The following is an 18,710-nucleotide window of genomic DNA, read 5'->3' as shown; positions in this document are numbered from 1 at the left end:
GAATATGGCAGTTTGGCCGTTTGCGGGATAAGGTTAGGAGTTTGTGGGTCTAGCCCCAGAAGCCCCTCCCCCGCTCAGCCAATGACCTATACAGGTACTTTTCTCAAGTGTTTTATTCTCTCTTTGACTGAACTGCATCATCACCGAAAACTCTACTGTTTTGGCGCATGCCGCTTGTGAAATGTGAAACTTTTTAATAGCCAGTCATCTTATGCAAGGACATTGTTATGGCTGTGCAGTGAAACTGTAATATAGCTTATGGCCCAGTAGAGGTCCGTAGAGACTCATGGAACAAAGGGTCAACTTTGGCAACTATGGTTGGTAACTATGGTTTTGAGTGTGAATATTTAATAGATGTGAAACATTCACAGGGACTCAGGGGATCAGAGGACTCATGGGCTAAATTCATTTAGAATTTGTCAAAGCATAAATAATAGTTTCTTCATAAATTCTGTTTAATAAATTATATGTATTTTTGATTAGAGCTTTTTCAATTGATTTTACAGAATTTTCCCAATCTTGATCATTTTTTCATCAACATTTTCATGTTGTTCTTTTCTCTCTCTCTCTCTCTCTCTCTCTCTCTCTCTCTCTCTCTCTCTCTCTCTCTCTCTCTACATTTACACACAAACATACACACATACACAAAGACACAAACTGTATAAAGACATACACATACTCACACACATACTTTTCTGGATAATGAAGTTGACACTCAGATCCAAGTCGATTTCCAACAAGTAGTGTATTTATAAAACAGATTTGCAAAATATAGCCAAGGCTTATTTAAATATGCATAAATAGCAAGAAAATAGTTTCCCATTTGATTAAAACAATTTCAGAATAACAATATTTATACATAAATCTGAGGAGAACAAGTTCATAAAAACAGGGCAAAAACCCTTTTCAATATTACTGCAGAAAACACTGGCAGTACAAAGCTAAAGCGCAATTAGCCTGTGACAAACATACATTTTTGTCCTTTGAAGAAACGCATAAGCATGAAAAACAACTGAAAACTCCACATCTTTGGATAGTTTTTCTATTAATAAAGATCAATACCAATTTCAGCATCGATACATCAGTATATATCATAATGGTAAATCTGTAAAACATTATTTATATATTTACAATAGTGCAGACAGAAGCTTAGATGAGAACAAAACAGTACAAAAGTATAAACAAGTTTTGAATGGTCTTGACTTAGTGGAGTAATTTTCATGTTTGTCATCATGCTGGATAATATTCAAAGGAAATTAGAAACTGTCAAATACCCTGTTTGTAAACATGTTGAACATGCTCATTAAATCACAATTTACAAATCTGTGATAGATTTCTTATAAATATCTGCAGTCCGATCAGAACACCCTTAATGGTTTTACATTCATTGTAGTCAATAATCCTATGTTGTGTCCTGAGAATAATTGATTGTTTCATTACATGACAAATGTTAAATTGTATTCTAAGTTGTTTTGTAAGTAATGTCAAAGTAATTTCTACAGGATAGGAGTGTTTCAGTAAATGTTTCGAACAGCATTGTAAACCACGAGGTCCTACCCCAACTGGACGCATTTATCCATTTTGAAGTGATGATAAAAATAAATAAAAAGTGTATAATAATTATTTTTTTTAAATGGCAAAAGAGAAGATTGCATTTTTTCCCCCTCACAATTTCTATCAAAGAATACCTAAAAGAGATGACCCCTTATGTTGAGCATGTTCAACATGCTCAGCATGTTGTGTATGATGACATCACTACCCTTAAATTCTCATGACTTCACCCTTGTCTTTGCACAGTTGGAGGGATAGATCTTTAACTAGTGAACTCTGTGTCTGAGTTCAGTTGGACGGCTCAGGGATGGGCGGGGCACGTTCCAGTCTCATGGTCCAAGGATCAGGGGTTGTGGAATAAAATTGAGGGTGACTGAGGACCTCCTCCCCTGACAAGGCAAAGGTGAACACGCCTCTCGGCCTCCCCACCTCCTCCATTAAGTGTTTCTTTTCTACCCTCTTCCCCTCTCTCCTCTCCCTGTTATCACTGTCAAAATCCTTGTAGGCCAGACCTGTGCTTCCTAACTCACGCATCTCCCCACCATTGTGACCTTTGATCCCTGGTGAGGATGTCACGACTCTGCAGCTGCCAGGTAGTCCCTTCTCCTCCAGGTGGTAGCTGGATGGAGGAGGGCACAGGAAGTTCTTGGCTGTGCGCCAAGTGGCAGGCTTGCGTCCCCGCCGAGGGCGCGAGACGCGGCAGCTCTGCCTCTTGATGTGGCGGTGCAGGTGGTCAGAGCGGGTGAAGCTCTTGTAGCAGTGCTCGCACTGGTAAGGCCTCACCCCTGTGTGAATACGAAGGTGGTTCTTCAAGTCATAGTTGTGGACAAATTTGGAGTTGCAATGGAGGCAGATATAGGGTCGCTCTCCTGTGTGCTTCCGCATGTGGATCTTCAGTTTGTCTTGTCTGGGGAGAGAAAGAGAGGAATCAGTCTTTTCATTCAAGACACTTTCTGTCTTTTCACATGTTTGTGAAAGTAAATTGCATTTACTTTTGCAGATGAAAACGATTCTTTCTCTGATTCTATGTTTTTGGCGAGGAAGTATATTTCCGTGGTGAACAAAATCAGTGTGTGTTCTGTGAGCTGCTATATGACAGCTTTAACTAAACCAGTAGAGAGACAGGAAGTAGGGGATTGAGGTTACTAATACAAAGAAGCAAATGAGGGGGGTTTCCAGTCTGAAGGTCACATGTGGTATTGAGATTAAACAACAGATAACCATCTCACACTAGAACCACATGAACATCCCCTTTATTCACCTTTGTCTTTCTCATGTCCACAATCTATGACACATTTAACATGACAATAAACTGTAAATATGCTACCAAACATGCATATGTACATGCATTTTTCATGGACATGTTATGGAAATTTTATATATACAGTATATATATATTAGTGGTGGTCAGTTATCGGCGTTAACGTGCTGTGTTAACGTGAGACTCTTATCGGGCGATTCAAAAAATATTGCCGTTAATCTATTCTCAAAGTTGGGTTGGGAGCTGGGTCTATAGGCTACTACGCAAGCTATGATGACTTTCACCTTGAGATTTTAGCGCGGATGTATACCTAGCGGAATTGCACTGTAGGGGGAAAGAACAAGTCTTCGAACCTGTGTGTATGCCTTGTGTATGAAATTTTCACATCAAACGTGATGTGCTAACATGGATGCAGCTATGAAGCCGCCTGGTTTGCTTCAGGGAAAATGTATTTTTAAGAAGCTTCCCAATGGAAACGTCGACAAGACTAATGTTATTTGCACCTTGTGCTATGCGGAATTAGTTTACTGTAGGAGTTCTTCCAGTCTCAAATACCACCTAAACGCAAAGCATCCCTTAGCTAATGCGGAAGATGCCGGGCCAAGCACTGATGTAGCGCAGGGGAAGAGTCGTCGTCAAACTACGATGTTTGAGTGCAACCCAGGCAAACCCGTTAGCACAGCTCTATCAGCCAAGCTAACTAATCTAATAAACAGTTAATAAACACAAGTACATCTTATTGAACATAATTTATTTTCATCACCAATTATCATAGTAGAACAGCTTTCTCAAGCAGTTTGTGATGCATTTTGGAAACAGGAGATGAGCCCCTGGTCGAAATGCGCCACCTGGCTTGAGAAACCCGTTCTCAAATACTTACTTTTAGTCATTACTTGGGTAGCACACATATTCTGAATGCCTTCGGCGGAATTCAAATGAGCCATTTTAATCTAGATTAATCTAGATTAACGCCAAGATTACAGTGAGATTAATGTATATTAAAAAAATTATTCTATGCCCACCACTAATATATATATATATTAAATATTTGAGTAGTATAATATTAAATATTAGAGTCTTCCTACCTGGTGAAGCGCACCTCACAAATGGTGCACATGTAAGGCTTCTCTCCAGTGTGGGTCCTCATGTGTCGTGGCAGCTTTCCGGCCCCCTGGATGATCTTGTTGCAGATGGGGCACTGTTGGGAGGCTTTGGGCTTCATCTTCCTCTCTTCCTCCAGCTGCCATGGGGGGAACAGCGCCCCCAGGTGGGAAGCACTTAGAAATCCCAGGTAGGAGCGGAAGTCTGCCTCATCATTCACCTGCCCCAGGTGACCATCTGTCCCCCCGTATCCAACCACGCCCAAGCCCGAGCTCACAAAGTCTTTCAGAAAGTTGCCATGGAGAACGTTGGATGGGACATCCTCCTTCGGCTCCTCCTTGATGACCTCTTTCTTGACGGCTAGATTCAGGGGGCAGGCCTCGGGCTGGGGGGGGTAGGGAGGATGCGAGGACAGGTGGCTTTGGCCAGGCTCCATAATGTGCTGGGAGATGCCTGGGAACTCGGAGGCCCACATGGGGGGGTAGAACCCAGGGAGTAAGGGGGAGAAGCTGGAACTCCTGTCCAGGACTGGTATCCGAGGATACAGCCCTTCCTGAAGCAGTGACTCTATGGAAAAGTCTTTGAGAGTTCGGCTCTCCATGCTGTCTTTCTCGCTGGTCTTCCTACAGATGGAATCTGTGTCCTGGGATGTCCTCTCCCTCTGGGTCTGGTATTGTGTCTGGTACTGAGAGGTGCTGGGGGGACTGTCCACTTGCTTTGTAGGGGTTGACACACCCTGACTCTCTGAAGATTTTGTGGATCTCTCGCTGGTGGAATCCTCGTGGTCTTCCTGCATACCTTTCCTGGACTCCTCAATGTCCTCCTCTTCCTCCTCATCTTCTTCATCGTCTTCATCTGCCTCCAAGTCCTCTTCCTCCTCGTCCTCTTCGTCCTCCTCTCTTCGTCCATCTCTTCCCCCACCAGAGTCCATTATTTCCAGACACACGTTAATGATACAAGGGATCTCAAACATGCGTGCTGCGCTTAGAATCTCCTTCACATTGGATGCTGTCACTGTCAGTGTGGACGTGTAGGCAAACTCCAAGATAGCTGTCAATGACTCCGGGGCCACAAAGTCAATCTCGTAGACAGCGGTATGGTGCTCGCTGCCCCCATCATTCGCCACAGTGAAGAGCTTCTTGAAGTACTGGCTGCAAGCGGCCAGGACTGAGCGGTGCGTGCGGTACTCCTGGTCATGGACAATGAGCACCACGTCACACAGCAGGCCATCACGCCGCTGCTCGTTGAGGCAGCACAAGACGTCACTGCTGTGGTTGGGGAAGGGAATCCCTATAAGGTCCTCCACACTGTGGGCCATGCTCTGGCTGGCTTTATGCTGCAACACAGGATAAAAGAAAGATTATTAGAGAGCCATAGAACAACAGAGACGTTAAATCCTGCTGATAATACATAACAGAATGGTAATCAGTTTCTTTAGCTCTATGTGGAAAAAACATATTTTTGTCGGATTTCTACACAATGAGGATTTAAACATTATGGGCGAACCTGTGTATGTGTGTGTGCATGCATGTGTGTTTTTCACCTGTCTGATATCAAATGAGTGATCAGACATAATTTAGGTATAGCTTGCAAGCTAATGTGGTCAGATGTGGAAGAGACGACAGAAAAAGGGGAAGATTCCACTCAAGATGATAAAAAATATTCCCAAACACATTGTCAGGATTAATGGGGCACTACAGAAATTCTAATCTATTGAATCTCTTGGTTTTCTTTTTATACAATATTCAGCATTTGTGTTGGACCTGTTGATTCAATGGATAAAATGGATGCTGCATTTTCTCCCTCATTTAAGTGTATGAATAGATTTTAAACCTGCTCTTGATGATCACATAAGCAGCTTGACCACGACTGCCTTGTTGACTGCATCCAAGTGACCCAGCAATTGCGTTACCTTAAAACTATCTCAGGAACATAGTTTGTAGTTTATCACTAGGTAAAATGATACTCAGCAACCAATAAAATGTATAGTATTCTTTATCTTGTTGCTAGGGAACTGTAGCTATGATGATAAATCTGACACAGTTTCTACATGATGGAAATGCCTATAAGAGACAATGAGATACAACATGACAGGTTGGAGCAAAGGGTTTGCTGGAACAGTTGTATGGTTAAGCATGTTTGTTGGATTGTAGGAATTGTTTACTAAATACAGTCAAATGTCCAGTCTTGTTGTTAGAAGTGGGTAATGTTGATAAATACTAGGTGGTCCATCGTACCATGTCAAAGGATGCTAACTAAGGTTAACAAAGAGACAGATATGATGGACAGATGAGATGGATAGTGTTAGCTTAGCTAGACCTGAGCTAATGCTGGAGATGAGGTTTTGAGGTCACAGCAAACACACATATTTTCACTCCAGCGAGGTCTACTTGACTGAATTTGCTCTGTGTGTTGAGAACCATGGACAGTCACTGCAAGGTGAAAGAATCTCCACTGAAGAGGGGGGAGAAAAATAGGATTGTATGTCCTCAAAGGTTCCCTAACAGGTTGCACAAACAGCCTCGCGGTCGCCCCTCCCTGGAACAGCCAGCCAAGTCAAACAATAGAACTGAGCTTAGAACAACGGAGTGGATAAGAGAAGAGAAGGAGGGTGTGTGTGTGTGTGTGTGTGTGTACGGGGGGGAGGGGGGGGGTAATGTGTGTGTGTCCCTCCCCCCACCCCCTCCACCAGACACACTAACCCGGTCCCTAATTACAATGTGGAGAGGATCTGAGGAGGATGTGCCACATGGGCAGGGAGGGGCGGAGGGCACAACTTTCCCACCACAAGGTCTTAATGCACCATTTCATCACCCAACTGCCCTTAACTCTTTCCAACCCCCCTCTCCCTCTCCTTTCCACCCTTACACAATAGGGTAGGAACAGCAGAGATCTCAACCTATGGTGAAAGGCCCTGAAAAGGCGTTTCTGTTTTTTTTTATCTCTGTATTTCTTTCTCTTGCTCTCTCTCCTTCCTCTTGGAGATTTTGAAAATCTCACCCTAATGTATCTTGGTAAAAAACACTGTACAAAGTGAAATCACACCTCTAATATTTTAATCATAAAATAAAGAAAAAAATACATATTGCTTATGACGTACCCACTTACTGATTTAGAAGTTCAGTTAATTGATTAAAACTGATTTCTTGATTGATACAGTTGTCCTAATCAACCCATGGAGTGGAAAGACCAGTCTCAAATGACTGCGACTTCACCATCATCCAGGTAAAGATGCCTTTCCTGACACTTAAGTGTCAACTCCTCTGTGCTTTACAGCGTGATCCTGTGGCAGCCTCATCATTAGTGCCAGTGGACAGAGGCTAGACAGAGGATAATGGGGCAGCCTGTGTCCCTGACCGGCACAACGTTGGATGACTGACTGGATAGAGCCACCAGATCAACCCTGTCAGGTTGAACCATTGTTTTGACTTATAAACATGTGTCTATTGCAGGGGACTCTGAGAGCAAATGTGTTCATACAGATTAATTTATGATAATGATATTTACCTCAGTATACATAGATTGATGCTGTTATTCACATTGTCCAGAAACCATTTGCATGTACAGTACAGAGTTATGCCATCAATGCCCAACACAGTTTCTTGACAGTAGATACAAATGAGAGGCATGCATGGATGGATGGGTTGGATGTATATTTGCGGGGCCCCTTTTAATGACTTTGTTCCAATTGTTTTTGATAAAACACCATCCATATCATGCAGTCAAAAATGTTCTAGTTTCCAAGGATCTTCAGATACAAAAATATGTTTGTAGAATAGATTGGATGAGATGATAATTACATTCTAGTTCTGAAATAGATTAATCTGAGTGTGCAACACTAGTCAAACAAAATATATATCCTTCCCTTCACTGATGAATAAAACGGGCAAAATGTACAGAGGCGGGTACGCATGAATATGGATGCAGAAACATGTGTACGGGTGTTTCTACACAGTTTCAGATTTATGAAAAAACACTTGTGAGTTTACGTTGACCTCTGCACGCTTTATAACCCATGCGAAGGCTATGTTTTGAGATGTGATATAGCGACGCATAGTGACCGAAAGGTAGAGAGAAAGTTCATGCATGACAAATGACAGTTCTACTTGATCTGCAATGGGAGTTAATTGTTTAGGCTAAATTATGCAAATTGTTCTCGATATTGTCTCAACTATTTATCCAGACAGAAAACGTGTGAATTTAGGCCACAAATGAGTTAAACCAAAAGTGATATAGGCTACGGCTATTATACAATCGGTAAGCAATACTTTATCGCTTTTGGAGGAGATCGCCAATAGGAGATTAATGCTGTGGACACACTACAGGATAATCGGGTCGATTTCGCCCCTTCCGACAATCCTAGGTAACGTCCCGATTATCTTGATGGTTCTACAGATTATTTTAGATGTTCCCTTGGTGTGAGGTGTGTCAAGAGCGACCGAATCTGTTCGGAAGGACGTCGGAGACGCCCCGATGGCGAATCCTAAATATTCAACATGTTGAATATTTGCGATCAGAAATCCTTATGTGTGGGTGGAACCCGGAGGACAAACCCCGAGTTTATCACGTGAAACGAAACAATATCCAATCAGAAAGCAAGCTGAGAGAATACAGAAGCATAACAAACGGAGTCAAGGCGCAACACAAAATGAAATGTAATTGATTTGTGGCAACAGCAAACCCTTTTATTTTTTCCGTGAATTTTCTGTGAAAATAATTCCTTATCATCGCAAAACACTTATCATCGCAATTTATTCCTGCATATAGTCCGCCATGCTTATTCTTTTGTCTCGACAGATATTGTGAGATTTCTTGTGTTAACAGTCGGGACACGGGTTGGAAATCTGTTTGTGTGTGGTGTGCTGTCTTTGTCAAATCATGGCACACCACACACTGTAGGAGTAAAACGGCTAAATCTAGTATTTTTTGTTTTTTTTTCATGTTTGTGGTCTCTCACAGTTTGAAAATATTAAGGTTAAAAAAAATCGTTTAGTGTGTCCCCAGCATTAGGTGAGCGGGAGTTCAGGGATTGTGCAGTCTTGGCCCACAATGATGGCTGGTTTGTGAATCAGATATCCGAGAGCCATTTTTCAACCTCTTTACTGAGTGAGTTGGAAATGCCCATCAAAAGTCAAACCAAAGTGAAGCGAATCGACTGTAAAAGTTCTCTGCAACTGGGACTTTTCAGTGGGAGCTGGCAGAGAGGTCGGGGATAAACCAATCCACCCTCAGTCTTGTGATGCCCGAGGTTTGGGATGACATGATCCGTCTGTCTTAAATTACCCTACGTTAGATCCCCTTACACTGCGGTTGACCTGGGCTACGTTTCCCGAAAGCATCCTAAAAACCTGCGTTGATCGTAGAATCCATCGTACGACGGATCTTAGCTTTACGGGCCGTTTCCCAATGCCATCGTAGCTAAAGTGGCTTTTGAAAATTCGTAGCTCTTGATAGCTCGTAGATTAGCCTACTCATTACAAGCATGTGTGGGAAACACAGCCCAGGCCAACATGAATGCGTTGCCGAAAACCGGTTTCCCAAATGTAATCAGTGCTATCGACTGCAAACATGTTACGATAAGGGCACAATTTGTTGATGCTTTCATTTTTTGTACATCGAAAACATTTTTACTCCATCAAAGCTCAAAAACTGCTAGCCTTAGGCCATCTAATAAGATTCTCCTCCTCCAACTATTTCGCTAATTAAGATCGCCATTTCACATTCAGTAAAGTTGATCTTTTTCACAGTTTTTGTTGTTGTTGTTGCTTAAGCTATTTCTCATTTAGAATCATTCATTGTTCACAATGGATTAATTGAGAAGTTTATTGAGAAGCCTGACAAATTATGGGCGTTTCAAAAACCATGTAAGGTCAAATATGGGAGTTGACGGGGTGTGGACTACTAGCTCGTTCACGTGTGCACAATCACAAGTTAAGTGTAATCTAAGACAAACGTGTGATATCTGTTGCGTATTAAGTGTTCATAAATCTGAGAAAAACATTGCGTACCGGGTTTTCCAGTTTTCCCCGAATGCATACTTTAACGGATGAATTCACACAGAGTTTGATACATTGACCCCAGGTGCGTGGGAAAATGTCATAAGTCATGTTCATGGTGTATGTTAAAATACTGTTACTTTACATAGGATTAAATATCAGGAGGATTCAGAACACTGTTGAGACATTGATGCAAATTATAACATCAATCATTATTCATTCAAATATGGAATAAAGTCGAGATGGATGTTTTACGGAGTGTGGATCATTCTCACAAGTGTATGCATTCAATCTAGCCTTGAGGGGAACCTGCAGCCTCACACCATTATCTGTTTCACTCAGTGAAGCTGTTTTAGTGGCAAAGATTGAACCACTACGGTTTGTAAAACAGTACAGTTCACATGTTTATAAGGAGATAGAATCCCATTTTTCCCACTTTGTGATGTTTGTCCTTCTTATCTCTTTCCCTTCAATCTGTCTTTCTGTCTAAGAAAAAAAAAAGAGAGATCTAAATAAATTTGACATGGGAGAGACAAGTAAAAAGGATGTAATTCATGTTTGTTTTGTATATACAAATGAAATATGGGCATACTCTATTGTACCAACTTACAGTACATTTATTTGAAAATAATAAACTGCAAGATATTTTTGTGATAGTGTCACATATGGTAATCTCGTGAAAAGATCAGTGACTTCACTAAATCTTCCCTTTTTCAACACAGGGTAGAGTATTCTTTATTCTTTAATACTCGAGTTGCCGACTGTCTACGAGTCTAGATTTACCGCTTCTTTCAAGGAAACAACTACATTTTTCAATTATGTCACACTAAGAACTTAATCTTGTATTTTAATACTGGTTGTGGCACGAAGGACAGCAATGGCAGAACAAATATATAATTTAAACCACATTTTACTATATGGCATATTGATTATACATATATATACATGAAAAAAATTGAAAATGTTTATAGTTTAAATAATGGTTTTCACTATTATGGACTATACATGTCAGTACTGTGTTTCAGTAACTGAATCACTTGCCCACAAGCCTTAACAGTTCTCCTATTTCAAAACTAAACCACCCCGCAATTTTTTTTTTTTCCGTCAGACTATGTTTAAAATTCTAAATCACCATGCATGTTGCTTCTGCATTTTTATTAAAACTAAGACTGTGGCACCTTCATTTTCTTTAAACAGTGTCTCCAGTCCTACCCAAATAATTATGTGAGTCATCAGATAAGTAAACACACTCTGATCTGCTGTCAGTGTGTTAGCATCTGGGTGAAACACTTATAACCAACACTCATAGTCTACAACACATACTGTAGCACTCCAATACACTAACACACAGTGAACAAGTACACCAACTGTACAACATAAACATCTTACAAAGACTTAAGACAAACACACACAGACACTCACAGAGCGCATGCCCTGGCATCAACATAAAAATCAACACGTCAAGATTTGTTTCACAGCATTCCAAGAAGTATGTAGGAGATTACCGGGAGAGGAAAAGTCTCAGATGTCACCTACCGTATTTACCTTTTAATTATCCTTGCGTGTTTCTTTTCATTCCAAGACTACACCACAGGTGCTGCGTGACCTCTCGACATTGCCTTGTCTACGTTGATGCCTACGCTGTCTGTCAGTCCATTCACAAGCTCCTCACACATCCCCGGACGGCCATTCACAAAAAAGGGACTATCCAGTAGCAAATCTAAGTAAACGGTACAACAGCGTGAAACAACTGAAACTGAAGAAATTGGAGCTGTCTTGGTCAGGAACGGACTGGTGAGCAGCTAGAGTATGGACTTTCCAGCAGTGAGGCAAACAGGCAAGCAGGGAGGCAGCCTTGTGTGTGTAGTTGAGAGTAGGCAAGAGGGAGGGCAGCCACACTGCAATGTGGAGATGTCGCACCACTAGTTTTTATAGCAGGGTGGGTAGCTAAAAGATAATAATACCCCATCCTCCTCCACAACACAAGTTTAAGCGTAGTGTGTAATAAGCTTATGGCGCAGACACCCTCTGATTTAGGTCAGACAAAATGAATTTTTAGTTTTGTTAGAGTGGATTTCAGTATGGAAGGAGTGGGGTGAAACGGGAAAGGGTTGTTTAGGGAGAACTAGGGAAAAATAAGAAAAAAACTGAAGAAATGAAACAAGTTTGGAAGACTATTTATGTCACTTGCCTGTTCACAAAGGAAAATATGTGTAGATCGGCTTGGATTCTCTGTTTTATGATGTTAAGATCAAGGTGGAAAACTCAGTGTCTGTCAAAAACAGGCATTGTCATTCATTCTTCTCTATCACAAAAATGAAAACACAAGTGCATGTTTGATCCTAACTAGAACTTTCATTTCACACACTTAAAACTCTTATCATATTGTAAAATCATTTCTTTGCATTTGTGTTATACACTGGCTTTGCTAGGGTAGGTTTAGGATTTCACTTGAGCAATTTTGAAGATATTCAACAAACTGGACAGTATGGGATTAAAAAAATACATATTATACACTTAATTCATATATGATAGTTACCAAGAGAACTGTAACTTTTAACCTATAACATAGGTTAAAAGGCTACCTGTTGCCAGCAATGATAGACTACGGTATATTGAATACAGTCAGTAGGTGTCAGTCAGAAGCTCAGGAACTGTTTGTGTTAAACGTAGTCTGTCTGTGAGATGACATTGGTACGTACTGTATGGTAATCTGAATGTAATCTGGGGCAGTACTCTCGCACACCGAACCCTGTAAAGTACTTCCTGTTCCCAGCAGGCAGACAAGCAAGCAGACAGAAAGACAGACAGACAGACAGACAGAGAGACTGATAAGCATTGCCTCCTTCACATCCCTCAAGGCAATACACATAATTGTTTTATTTTAGGGCACTACAGGAAACTACAAGTCTTATTCAAAGGGCTAACATAAAACACACAGAGGTGAGGGTTTTACAAGAACTGAATGTACAGTAGATTATTGGGCTGTGTGTCTTACAACTGATTTTTCATATAGGGATCATACTATTGTTGAAGAAAAAAAAACAGGTGTCAAGACCACTGGAGCCAAAATAATGAAGGGTGAAGGGTGAGCAAACATTAATTCATGCTTTGTGCTCCACCCTAGTGAAGTATAGAAAGGAAATACGAATAAGCAGAGTATACTTTCTCTGTCTGACTCAGAGAACAGAGAATCAGGTTAAAGGTAGGAGTTTACTTTGCCCAATATGTTGACAGTCAAGCTCTGGCCAACAGGGGTGTCAGCAAAGAAAACAGACGAGGGCACTCTTATTCTTCAAACTCAGAGAGGGCAGAGCTGTGTACTGAGAGAAGAAGTGGATGGGAGGGAGAAAGTGGGAGAGGGAAATAGTAAGAGAAGGAAAGAGAAAGTGAGACTGAAAAGTTAAGAGTGCCGTCTCTAAAGACTATGCCAGATTGTGTTGGAAGTCAAGTTCCTATTTTTCATTTAAGGGTGAACACAATATCTATGGCAACTGCATCAGCCAGACAACGACCTCGGAAAATATATATTCCATATATCTACAACAACAACTGTCCACGTCAACATTATGTTCTTCTGTCTGTCTCCTAGCATTCTGGGTTTACAGAACTTCAGTGTTCCGTGATGAAAAGACACTTTCCAAAGATGGGCATTGCATAAGAGGAACACCTGGGCCGTGAGAATTTCCTGTATGACATCACATAGAGCACTTTTTTATGCAATTGGCAACCAGTCGAATAAAATCCTCAAAATGGCATGGTCCAGTGTCCAGTAAAGAATTCTTGTTGAGTCCACTGAAACCTGCATATTTATGCAACTTTTGCAGTGATGTGCTTTTGAGTATTGCCCTCCGATCACTACCGGCCATAGGGTTTTGGGGGCTCTAAACAAAAATTGTGTAGGGGGCCCTTTAATTGGCATTATTTTTTATTATTTTTTCATGCCAATCAAAGGGCCCCCTACACAATTTTTGTTTAGTATATCGATATGTCGATATGTAAGTAAAATATTATTGTTAAGTTAAAAAGATTGTATCCGTCTGACCTTCTCTCACCTACCAGCACCGACTAGACAATCGGAAAAAGATACATAATCTACATTTTCATATTTTATTTAAATCTACAGATGAACCCGAGTTTACTGTGTCTAATGTACAGGACTGTGCAAGCCACCTATGCACAAATAGAATAAAAAGTAAAGTAAAAAGGCTAAGACACAACATTTGAATAGTCTAAATAAGCATTTCCTCCAACATTGCACTTTTTACTGAGTCACAAATACCAAAAAAACTACTATTTAAGATCATATTTTGTGTAAAAAAAACTTGGGTGCTTAAGATTTGACGAGTACTGTAATTGCCAAACTGTTTCTTTATCAAATCCCTGCAATGCTCCTGGTGAGTGAGTGAGTGGGTTAAATATATTTGGTCCAGCTTGGAGGCTGTCGTGGTTGAGGGCTGGAGGAACAGTGTGTTCGCGGCCAGGAGGCCGAAGGCTGAGTAAGTGTCAGGCTCTGGAGTACCTGTTTGCTGCCACCCACTGGTTCTCAGCATGGCAGCCATACCAGGGCTGCCGGCGCCAGCAGGCTCACCCAGGAAGGAGGGAGAAAGAGAGGGAGGGGAGGGAGGGACCAGGAGGGGTTGGGATCAGGAGGGGTTGAAACAAGGGACAAGAGGGAGAAGCAGATGGAGGTGTAGGGAGGGATAGAAGGGCAGGAGACAGGGTGGATAGGATGAAAGAAAAGACCAAGAAACTGGGTTGTAGGGGATTGATAAACATTCACGAAGTGTTGGTATAGATAACCTTCTGCTGTGAACTCTCTTTCTCCTGCTAAACCAACTCCAAGGACAGACGATAACATTAACATACACAAGCACATACACACATAAACACATGCCTTCTTTACTTAAGGTTATTCCTGAACCCAGCTTCAAGAGTTACAATCAGGTGAGTGAAGTTGGGAACTCTTTTTGCTGCCATCTATTCATTCAGTCATTTAGCAGACGCTCTTATCCAGAGCGACTTACAGTAAGTAACTATTCCTGCTTTATAGTTTCTTTTGCCTTTTTCACACATTCTAAATCCAGTCCAAAAGGATATCAAATTCATCCAGCAGATTGATGAATGATTCTGTACATTCTGTAATGACAGCATGAGTTTGTATTTACAGCTTATATGAGGTATGTCTGGATGTGGGTTTCTATTGTCGATAGAAGTTATTTTACAGGTAGTCCCATAATCAGTTTTATGAAAGGCCTGAGCAAGGGATATGTGTGTGTGGTGCCTGTGTGTGTTCTGTGAGAGATAGTGTGTTTACGTGTTTGTGTGTGTATGTGTGTGTGCACTTGCCTGTGTTCGATAAGAGATGGTACGTTTGCATGTGTGTGTGTGAGTGAGGCGTTGAGGTGAGTGAGGACATCTCCCGGAGGTGATAACGAGGGGGAGGCCAAGCATGGCGGGAGAGCCTCTGTCTGCCCTCGGGCTCTCTGGCACCTCCTAATTAAAACCAGCCAGGCTGCAGGGCAGGGGAGACAGATGCCTGTCACGCCAGCCAAACACACACATGCACACATACCCACACATATACTGCTACGGACACACTAACATGCTCACACGTACACATACATACGCATACATACAGAAGCAAGAACACACATTCAGAAGACCCCTGCTGCCATCTCCTCTTATAGCCCCATTACAAATAAACCCCCATCCTCTCGCTATGTGAGTGAGTGAGCACAGAGGGCATGTTGTTTCAGGAATCAGGTTAACTATTGTGTGTTTGGGAAGGGTGGGTGGATCAGTGCTGCCTTCCGTAGTGAGAGATGCAGCTAGCCCACACACTCATGCCTTTAAACAGCCACCCAGTCCCTCTCTGCCTCTCACACAGGTGGGTGGACCCACTTCTTCAACCCAAATCTTTACATTATGAAATATGTATTGTTTTAATCCAATGCTAAATTAGTTTTCTCTCACGTTGGACCAAGGGTATACTCACAAGCGGTGTTGGAATCTCTTAATTTAATTTGTGCCTGAATGCTTGAAAATCATGCCTTGCGAGATCTGTGTCACTTAGAAAAGCTGGGTTGTCAGTGGTTACAAAGACTATTTTAGATTATGTTGGCCACACAGGAAACACCTACATAGCTGAAGCATCTCAAGGACGCACAGAGCGGAGGGCTATAGACATTCAAGTAGAGGCAGACATCAAGGGGGCGGGGGGTTGACATGCTCAGTAGGCCTCTCACGATACAAAGTGAAACCAATGGAATATTGTACACAGTCTTGGTTTTTCTGAAGATTAACTTGTTATGCTCTTATCTGCTTAACATACAGAGCTGCAACAAAGAGTGTAATAATACTTTTCAATACGCTTGTCGGAATAATTACATTTCATGGAATAAAATAAAAATAAGTGAGCATACCTTGCGCTTCAGACAGGCTTAAGCAAATTCGCATGTGAAACCCTTTTAAATATTACTTTACCCAAGTGTGTAATTGTGAAAACGGATTCAATGCAACACACACTGGCACGTCAATCACTTGATTACTAAAGAGAGAGTTCAGAATGACAGTAGGAATGATCACTGGGTGTGTGTGAGCATGTTTGGCGGTTGGAGAAAGGCATTTGCTTCGTGAATAACACCAAAGTACACAAATCCCCCAAACTCAGTTTTTTTGGCAGATATTCGGCCTTCCACCCACGACACCCTCTTGAAGCCTCCTCCCACCCTCAATTCATCTGTGATGGTCGGGTGCTTACTCACCAAACACGGCAGAGCAGAACCTGTGCCTTTACACCCTCATGAATGCAATAACACTGGTGCATCACTTCTGACTATTGATTACATACAGGAAGGAGGGAAGGCAGCCCGTGGGAGAGTTCTGACAGGGCTGTGGAGGGGGGCAAAAGAGATCGGTAGAGCCATCGCTTTGTCAGCTATCATCATCTAGCTGCTCAGGACTGTAGATATGCTTGTTTGAGCGTTAAGATACAGTAAGCTTTGCATTCTCTTGGAGCCTGTTCAAATAAAGCTAGCCTACTCCTGCTCTGTTTGTGAACACACCCCTAAAGTCTCCTTATCCTAACAAAAGAAACTCAGGGATCAGATTCCAGACGAGAGAAAGTCCTCGTCAGAGTGAGAGCGCAGAAGTGTAGACCTTAGAGTCTGGTTCGGTAGACAGAGAGGTGTGGCTGCCAGCTATCCCCAGGTAATCTCTGTTCCCTCAGGGTGAGGTTGGCCTAGGTCGACTCAGGGCTGTGGATCCGGCCTCACCTCAGCAAATAGGACTGCAGAAAAGTTTTTTGCTATGGCGAAAACATAGGGTGTTTCCGCTCTGTCAATCTGGGATCAAATCATCCGTCTGCTGTTTGTAAGTGCATGTGTGTAAAAAATCTCTTGCAAATGATCAGTGTCTGAAAGACAGTCAGAAGGTTGGATCTTCAGAAGTAAACTTATTGCTTTTTGTCTTGTTCAGGAGGAAACAAAGGACTAGCATGGTGTTTCAGTAGAGAAATGTGCAGTGTGGCAGAGGACACTGATAAATAATGTAATATGTCAGTAACTACAAAGATGAAGTATCCATCACTGTACTGTAGCATCTTACTGGAGCTAAGTTGCATGGTTTTGAAGTAAGTTCACATTTATGGCCATTTAATGTGCTCTTTGTGAGTGACGGATTGTTATTTTACAAAACGTACTACTCTCAAATGCATGACATTTATAACACAATATTGAACATTTGTTTAAAAAATAATAATCTTGAAACCCTGTACATTTTTGGAGTGGTACACTGACAGACATAGATAAGAATCTCATTAAGTTCAAAGGAACATGATAACAGCTAGACACATTTTTACAAACTCAATCATGTGCTCCATTTACCCATGTTATAATTAAGACAGTCCTCTAACAACGGTACTTGTATACATGTGCCTTTCAACCACTCTTTGTTTCTGTTTTGACTTTTAATTTGACTTACCTCTACAACACAAAATAAAACAATTCTGCCAATGTGGTTATCCTGAAAAAGTGACTGTAGTTGAATGCATTTGAATGGTTTTTCATCCACTGGAAAATAATACACCCTGACCTGAGGTAAGTCATGGCCATAGTGTGGTACCTGTGTCTCTGGTATGCTGTAGCTCCCTAAGATGTACAGCATGAAACATGACCCACTAAGAGTGAAACATTCTCTGACAAGTGTATTAGACCATAGAAGAATGGATATATAAAGAGAAGTCCCTATAGCAATAGCGAGCTGTAGAGACGTTACTGACCTTTAAGAAGAGGCGTTTGGATTTCAGTTCCTCTCACACTCAGTCCCTGTCATGAAGACAAATCCAATCCTCTCTGGTAGGCATGTGAAACTGAGAGAGAGAGATACAGAGAAAGAGAGGAGGGAGGTAGGGTGGGTAAGGAAGACAGGAGCTCAAATTTGCACTGAAGGTGTGTCACTGACTCGAAAGAGGAAAGTGAACCTTACCACAAAACAGTTATCTAAGAAAACAGAACAAAACAAATGTGCACACCCACTCATCAGCCAACACCCCCTCCCTCTGAACCAAAAGTATTTGGAAGCATTCCTTACATGTCCACCTGTGCCGAGGGGAGGGGAGTGACGCAAAGGCCTTGCCTGAAAATTAGCTCTTGGGTCTGGAGCTGAAGCTGAGGATGGGGCTGGTAGTAAAGTGACATATTCATCGTGCAGTAGGGAACAGAGTTGGGGCTAAAACATGGGCTAGGGCTTTGGGAGTATACAGGAGCTAGGCCAGACAGGGGGAGCTAAAATATGTCAGA

General features: G+C 41.8%; 1 protein-coding gene across 6 annotated transcripts; it reads right to left on the bottom strand.

Moving 5' to 3' along the window:
* Window positions 1-726: 726 nt before the first annotated feature.
* LOC124465547 (zinc finger and BTB domain-containing protein 7C) lies at window positions 727-18,540 on the bottom strand. 6 transcript variants are annotated; one of them, XM_047017395.1, is made up of 4 exons: window positions 18,502-18,540; window positions 18,191-18,280; window positions 3,898-5,249; window positions 727-2,458 (listed from the first exon to the last, which is right to left on the bottom strand). In XM_047017395.1, the coding sequence occupies exons 3-4, from the start codon at window positions 5,229-5,231 to the stop codon at window positions 1,840-1,842; spliced, it is 1,953 nt and encodes a 650-aa protein (XP_046873351.1). In that variant the 5' UTR covers window positions 5,232-5,249; window positions 18,191-18,280; window positions 18,502-18,540; the 3' UTR covers window positions 727-1,839. The 6 variants fall into 6 exon arrangements, with proteins under 6 accessions (XP_046873351.1, XP_046873352.1, XP_046873350.1 ...); XM_047017396.1 differs by lacking the exon at window positions 18,502-18,540 and adding an exon at window positions 18,397-18,434; XM_047017394.1 differs by lacking the exon at window positions 18,502-18,540 and having other exon boundaries at window positions 18,191-18,366.
* Between the last annotated feature and the right edge of the window lie 170 nt (window positions 18,541-18,710).

This window comes from Hypomesus transpacificus, unplaced genomic scaffold (genome assembly GCF_021917145.1).
Source record: "Hypomesus transpacificus isolate Combined female unplaced genomic scaffold, fHypTra1 scaffold_55, whole genome shotgun sequence".
Classification (NCBI taxonomy): Eukaryota; Metazoa; Chordata; class Actinopteri; order Osmeriformes; family Osmeridae; genus Hypomesus; species Hypomesus transpacificus.
Note: the sequence above shows the minus strand (reverse complement) of the source record. Positions and strands in the feature narration are given on the sequence as shown.